This window comes from Nicotiana tabacum, chromosome 2 (genome assembly GCF_000715075.1).
Source record: "Nicotiana tabacum cultivar K326 chromosome 2, ASM71507v2, whole genome shotgun sequence".
In the NCBI taxonomy this organism is placed as follows: Eukaryota; Viridiplantae; Streptophyta; class Magnoliopsida; order Solanales; family Solanaceae; genus Nicotiana; species Nicotiana tabacum.
The window spans coordinates 113,718,659-113,725,630 of NC_134081.1; the positions used below are offsets into that span (position 1 = coordinate 113,718,659).

The 6,972-nt window shown below is 38.8% G+C and overlaps 1 protein-coding gene across 1 annotated transcript; it reads left to right on the forward strand.

The window, feature by feature from the left end:
- The first annotated feature begins 1,931 nt into the window (after positions 1 to 1,931).
- Positions 1,932 to 5,786, forward strand: LOC142167870 (uncharacterized). The gene is made up of 4 exons (XM_075228194.1): positions 1,932 to 2,095; positions 2,289 to 2,549; positions 2,624 to 2,676; positions 5,608 to 5,786. Exons 1-4 carry the CDS (start codon positions 1,932 to 1,934, stop codon positions 5,784 to 5,786), a joined length of 657 nt encoding a protein of 218 aa, XP_075084295.1.
- Positions 5,787 to 6,972: the final 1,186 nt, after the last annotated feature.

Here is a 6,972-nt window from a genome sequence, read left to right on the forward strand (position 1 = left end):
GGATTCACTGGCTTATTTTATCAAACATGCTGGGATATTATTGGTGCTGATATACACAACATGGTGCTACACTTCTATGGAGGAGCTGCATTTCCTAAATCCATCACTCACACCAATCTAGTGTTGCTGCCCAAGAAACCTAGAGTCGAGACCTTCTATGACTTAAGACCTATTAGTTTGAGCAACTTCATTAACAAGGTTTTGTCTAGGGTGTTACATGACAGATTGGAGATTTTTTTGCCATCTCTAATAGCTCCTAATCAATCCGGATTTGTAAAGGGTAGGAGTATATTTGAGAATATCTTATTGACTCAAGAAATTGTCACTAACATAATGTTAAGGGTAAAGCCAGCTAATGTGGTGATCAAGCTTGATATGGCTAAGGCCTATGATAGGGTCTCATGGAAGTACTTATTGCATGTGCTAAGGAAGATGGGATTTTCTGAACACTTCCACAACATGGTGTGGAACTTGATGTCAAATAACTGGTATTCAGTATTGGTGGATGGGCAGTCCTCAGGGTTCTTTAAGTCGACAAAGGGGTGTGAAACAAGGGGATCCCCTATCTCCAACATTGTTCATTCTGTCAGCTGAGGTACTTTCCAGGTCTTTGAATAAGCTTTTTGAAGACAAGTCATTTGTGGGATTTGGAATGCCTAAGTGGTCTGATTCTTTAAACCACTTGGCGTATGCTGATGATACGATAATCTTTGCATCTGCTCATCCTCCCTCTTTGAGCAAGATTATGGCAGTGTTGGGGAACTATGAGAAGATATCAGGTCAGATGATCAACAAAGATAAGAGTTCATACTACATGTATTCAAAGGTTGCTAATGGATTGTTTCAGGCAGTTGGAGCTATTACAGGATTTGCAAGAGGTAAATTCCCCTTCACATATCTAGGGTGTCCTATTTTTTACACTAGAAGGAGGAAGGACTATTATGAGGAGCTTATCAAGAAGGTGAAGGCTAAATTGCATTCATGGAAAGGAAAACTGTTGTCATTTGGAGGAAAGGCAACATTCATCTCTAGTGTGTTGCAAAGTATGCCAGTTCACATGTTATCAGTCCTTGATCCACCAAACAGCATCCTGGGGCATCTACATAAAACTTTTGCTAGGTTCTTTTGGAGCACAAAGGAAGAAGGGAGAAGCAGACACTGGGCTTCATGAAAAAATCTTTGCCTTCCTAAAGAGGAAGGGGGATAGGTTTTAGGTCCTTAAATGATGTCTCAAGGGCACTGTTTGCTAAACTATGATAGAGGTTTAGGACCACAAAATATTTGTGGTCTAATTTCATGTGGAATAAGTATTGCAAGAAGGAGCCACCAACTGTGGTGCGTTTTAGGGAAGGGTCTCATGTTTGGAGACAAATGCTGAATGCTAGGGAAGAAGTAGAACATGAGATCGTATGGGAACTGAAGAGTGGAACAACTAATATTTGGCATGAAAATTGGACTGGATTGGGTGCACTTTATCATGTATTGCCTGAAGACTTTCCAATCAATGAAGGTCTTCAGGAGGTGGCAGAACTACGGCAAGGGGAAACATGGGATGATCAGTTGCTAGATCAAACTTTCAATGAGGAAATTGCAGAACATATAAGGCTAAATGTGCACTATGAAGGTAGTGAGGGATATTGGGATAAGCCATACTGGATGCCAACTCCTTCAAGCAAGTTCAGTGTTAACAGTGCTTGGCAAATACTAAGGCATAGGGCAGATCCTAATTAGGAATTCAAGTTAATGTGGATTAAAGGTTTGCCATTCAAGATATCCTTCTTCTTCTGGAGATTGTGGAGGCATAAAATAGCCATCGATGACATGTGGAGGAGGCAAGGGCAAATGGTGATGTCTAGGTGTTGGTGTTGTCAGCAGCCCCAAGAGGAATCCATTGAGCATATATTTGTCACAAGTCCTACTGCTTCTAAGGTATGGAACTTGTTCATGGGGGCTACTGGAATTTCTGTGCAATTGATTCAATTGAAGCAGATTATAAGGCATTGGTGGTATGCTCAGTGTTGTCCGAAATTAAAGCCACTATTTCAAGAAGTACCAGCTATCATCACTTGAAAGCTGTGGAAGAGAAGAAATGCAGGTAAACATGGTGGTTCAATGTCCACAAATAGGGTGATTCATGAGATAAATAGGACATTGCATCAACTGGGAAGAGTGAGGTATGCTTGGATCCCTAATATTCCATTGTTATGGCCAGACATGATTCAATACTTTGAAGGATATAAACCTATATTGATCACTACAAGAGTAACATGGCAGCTTCCTTATCATAGTTGGTACAAATGTAATACTGATGGAGCTTCAAAGGGCAATCCTGGACCTAGCTCCCTAGGCTTTTGTGTGAGGGATGATGAAGGTGATGTGGTGTATGCTAGGGCAGTAGACCTGGGAGTTACAACTAATGTGATGGCTGAAGCTAAGGCTATTCTTCAAGGGTTGGAATATTGTGTGGAGCATGATTTTCACCCTCTCATACTGGAGACTGATTCATTGGTGATGAAGAAGGCGATAGAAGGGAATGGGATCCTCCTTGGGTAATTGCACGGGATGTGAAGAAAATTATAGAGATGAAGGACAACTTCAATGTGATCTTTCAACATGTGTTCAGAGAAGGTAACTCAGTGGCGGATTTTATAGCTAGCATTGTGTTCTCTTTTGCAGGTACATCTGAGTTTCATTCATTCTCTGAACTGCCTAGTGCAGGGAGGAGGTTGATCAATCTAGACAAATCTCAATCACCTAACCTTAGAATTAGGATAGCAAAGAGAAGAACCCCAGACTGATGGCTTCACAAGATTGGACTCTGAAACTGATATGTCCAAATGCTAAGGAAGATGCTGAACCCATCATATGGTATTTTTGGAGATTGTTGAATCATTTCTCAGTGGTATTAGCATACTTTCAAGCTTAATCTGAGGATGGCTTAGCAATATTTTGAATGATGTCTACATTAAAGGTTCTAGTAGGGAAGGATCTGAGCTTACAAGATCACAAAAAGGCACAGGCTGGCCTTTGCCTTGCAAAGTCTTCTTAAAACCAGATCATTCCTGGCTTTTGCCTTGTAAAGCCAGCCTAAAGCCAGCTCATGCCTGGCTTTTGCCTTATAAAGCCGGGCTTTTGCCTTGTAAAGTCTGGCTAAAGCCAGCTCACGCCTGGCTTTTGCCTTGTAAAGCCTGCCTAAAGCCAGCTCACGCCTGGCCTTTGGCCTGCCTAAAGCCAGCTCATGCCTGGCTTTTGCCTTGCAAAGCCTGCCTAAAGCCACCGCATGCCTGGCCTTTGCCTTGTAAAGCCTGCCTAAAGCCAGCTCAAGCCTGGCTTTTGCCTTGCAAAGTCTGCCTAAAGCCAGGCTCCTCTTCTACATATTAATCTTGATGAGTGAGCACATGATTAATACTTGAACAAAATCAATCCACTGCATATGGAGATCATATAGTAGCGACACTTGGAGGACGATGCGGACTTCAACTCTGCGGTGGAGATGTTTGGAATTCATTTTAGACTATGGACAATATACCCTGGCGCCTGGTGAGAGCTTGATAGGTGCTGCTTGGTATTTGCCAATGACAATTGGATTCACATACACTAATAGGAGAAGGAAGCATTCAACTTATCATGTTGTAATAGTTAGTTAATTAGATTTTAGCTTTTCTATCTTTTTTAATAGCTAGTAGCTTCATGCAACTTCTATTTTGGTTTTTGGTTTGGACATCTTGTAAGCATTGGACCCATTTTTGGGATTTTATTTATATATTAGCCCTTAGGCAAAAAAAAAAAACCACCCTCTCCATTTCTCGCCAGTTTTCAGAGTAAAAGAATTATGGCTTCGGACGTAGCTTAAAGAACAGAACTCGCACGGTCAACAGTGCAGCAATACAAGTAAGTTGGAAATTTCTTTGATTTTAAACGTGCTTCTATTGATGTTATCGAAATAAATACTGAGTTAATTGAATTTATTAGGGTTGTTCTTTTAGGTTTGTATTAATTGTGCAATATGACATTATGTTGTTATTTGATCTAAATGGGCTGCTGCTAGTTTCTCTTTGTAGTTGACTATTTTATGATTGAAATATTTTATAGAAGAAGAAGATTTGGGATTTAAAACCTGCTCGACAGCCTTATTTCTTCTATTGAGAATATCTCACAATTTGGATTATTGAGCCAGGTAATGAAGATGAACACTAAATTATCGCAACATAAAAATCAGAATGTACTATCTGAATTATTTAGAGAAAAGAAATTAGCAGACCTCAGTTGTGACACGGCAGCCTCCTTCTAAAGTAAGCAAACCAATCTGAGGTTCAACCGTGGATCTAGAATTTCGATGCTGCCGATTATGAGGTTCAAATACAGGTCCTGGAACATGTATATAACCTTATTTATACTCAATATTTACACATATATCAATGTTCGACTGGAAGCAGAGGTTCTACAGAAACCTGAGACTATAATCGTCGATCTGCTACTGAACTAATTAGCTCACAAACTAAGTGAGCCAGTCATACGGCTTGCTAAGCACAAAGTGTAGCTTACTTGCTTAGCTGTTGACTGATGAGTGCCATTTTAGTCTTTAAAAGTCTCTGAGTTAAGATGGTGGGCCATATACAAGCATAGCTAAATCAAGATGCGATAAGACTGAAAACTATTTAACAAAGTGCTTTTGATTGCTCAAGACATCTCTTTTCACTTGACTCGAGGAACAAAATACTCTTAAATTGTTCCAGCTTCACTAATTGAGGCAATCAAATAGGTACCATGCATGAGGAGGATGAAATAAAGATATGCTATTGAAGAATAGTGGACATTATACAAAGAATGGCTCAAAACAGAAGCAGAAAAGAATTACCAAGTACCTTGTTGGAACGATTAGATTTAAGCCAGTTAACAGAAGCCTGAATATCTTCGACAGCTCCTTGCCGATCAAGACCATCCATCATATGTTATGCTTCTGCAGCATCTAACCCCACTTTTCCCTGGTACAAACTGAAATTTACAAAGAAAAGGAAGAAACACACTAACCATAGCTACATCAATTGACACCTGCAGTTTCATGTGTGAAAAAAATGCAATCTTTTTTTAGGAATAAGTACTTTGTAGCCAGAATCAAATGAATGCACTATATGATCACCCAAATGATTAAAAACAATTTTCATTAATTAATTTCTGATGAAGAAAAAAGAAGTGATACATACAACGTCATCTCTCCGAATCTGGATTTTCTTGTATGGAGAAATAGTGTCAGCCATAATCCTAACATGAAGGCCAGAAACCGACAAACGAGGAGGAGATAGAGTTCTAGTATGTGGAGGCTTTAAGTTGACAAGGTTTCACTTTTGTTGACAAGGCTTTAACTTTGTCTCCTCTTCCTCTTGGGACAAGTGTCACTTTTGTTTTTATAATGACTAAAGATGATCCAAAATTTATACAGTGTGTTTCTTAACGGAACCTGACTGGACACAACTTGGGAGTCCATAGCAGACACTTCCAATTTGAACGCGAAAATGTCAAAATCTCCATTTGTTATCACTCCCATCAAATTGATAGCATTGTCCTTGTTGGTATTTCTTTTCTTCATACTTCAATTTTCTTATACAGTATCCGCTATCAGGAAGAATGTAAGTCTTCAAGAAAGATATACCTGTAGAACTACTACAGTTCAGGATGATATGGGTCAAGTCTGTGATGCGCTCTCCATTGATCCACATTCTCGCTGCTGCCGTGGAAAAAGAGAGCAATTTGCTTGTCACGGTTGCTATGATCCACATTCAGGATGATATGTATATTTACTATGATTTTTTGGTGTATTTATTTTTTTATATTTTGATACCCCTTGGTAAAAATTCTGGCTTCGCTACCGTCAATAGCCATGAAATCGCACAATTTGTCCCCGGTAAAGAATATGTTGATTTATTAGCCCCCGCATATTTTTTGTCTGTGCAAGATCGCCAGAATTCTTCAGCCACAAATACTAAAAAATTCTGACGATTAGAACCTGCTATCGCCAGGAGCGTGCTTCCAAATATTGATGCGGAGGTTATTTTCCCAAGACTTATCTTAATGGGGTTAAAATCTATTCGGTGACACGAAAAATCTTATTTGGTGTAAATCACCCTGCAATAGCACCTACGATTTACCTCCATGTCCCTACTTTGAAACATGATGATAGTTTTTAAGGGCTCATATGTTTGTGGAATTTTCTTAAAAACCATCAAGAAAGTTTTTCAGAACTTGTTCTAATTAAATTTCTAGGTGGTGCGGGTTCATTTTAATCTCTTTCGTCGAAACATTATACTACATATATAAGGTCAAGATTATTTTTTATGTATATATATTAGATGCTGAAACTCCTTAATTTTTCATGTATTTATTTCTTTATATTTTTGAATCTCCTTAGTGAAAATTTTGGTTTCGCGATTTGTTGCGGGAGCCAAATGTATATAGTGTGAATGAGTTACAACTACTATACCAAAAATTATGACAACCACTAAATAATAAACAAGACAATAAGACAACAATAAAAGAACACCAGAATTTACGAGGTTCGGCCAGTTTTGCCTACTTCCTCGGACACAATCAATATTTTATTCCACTCCAAAATTACAAGTGAAATAATACTAAAGAGAGAAGATACAAATGCCTTAAGAAGATAAAAAAGGCAAAATGAGAGGTGTATTTTAAATCCTAAATATTAGGCCTCCTTTTATAGGGTGAAATTCCCATTCAAAATTGTCATCCACCGATGTGGGACTTTTGACAATTTCAACAAATCTCCACCTTGGCAAAATTCTACATCTTCAATTTTCTCTCAATAACAAATTTTGGTTGTGTCTTCATCTTCAATCTTTAGTGTTCAACAATGTTGATCAAATCAAAACAATGTTGAAACTTGACCGCAGTCACCACTTTTGTCAGCATATCAGCAGGGTTCTCCGTAGTATGAATTTTCTTCACCGTGACTCC

Coding starts and splice junctions, on each gene's coding strand:
- LOC142167870 (XM_075228194.1), top strand. CDS start 1,932: ATGGAACTTGTTCATGGGGGCTACTGGAATTTCTGTGCAATTGATTCA. Junction 2,096..2,288: donor GTGGAAGAGAAGAAATGCAG/GTAAACATGGTG, acceptor TCCTTATCATAG/TTGGTACAAATGTAATACTG. Junction 2,550..2,623: donor GGGAATGGGATCCTCCTTGG/GTAATTGCACGG, acceptor ACATGTGTTCAG/AGAAGGTAACTCAGTGGCGG.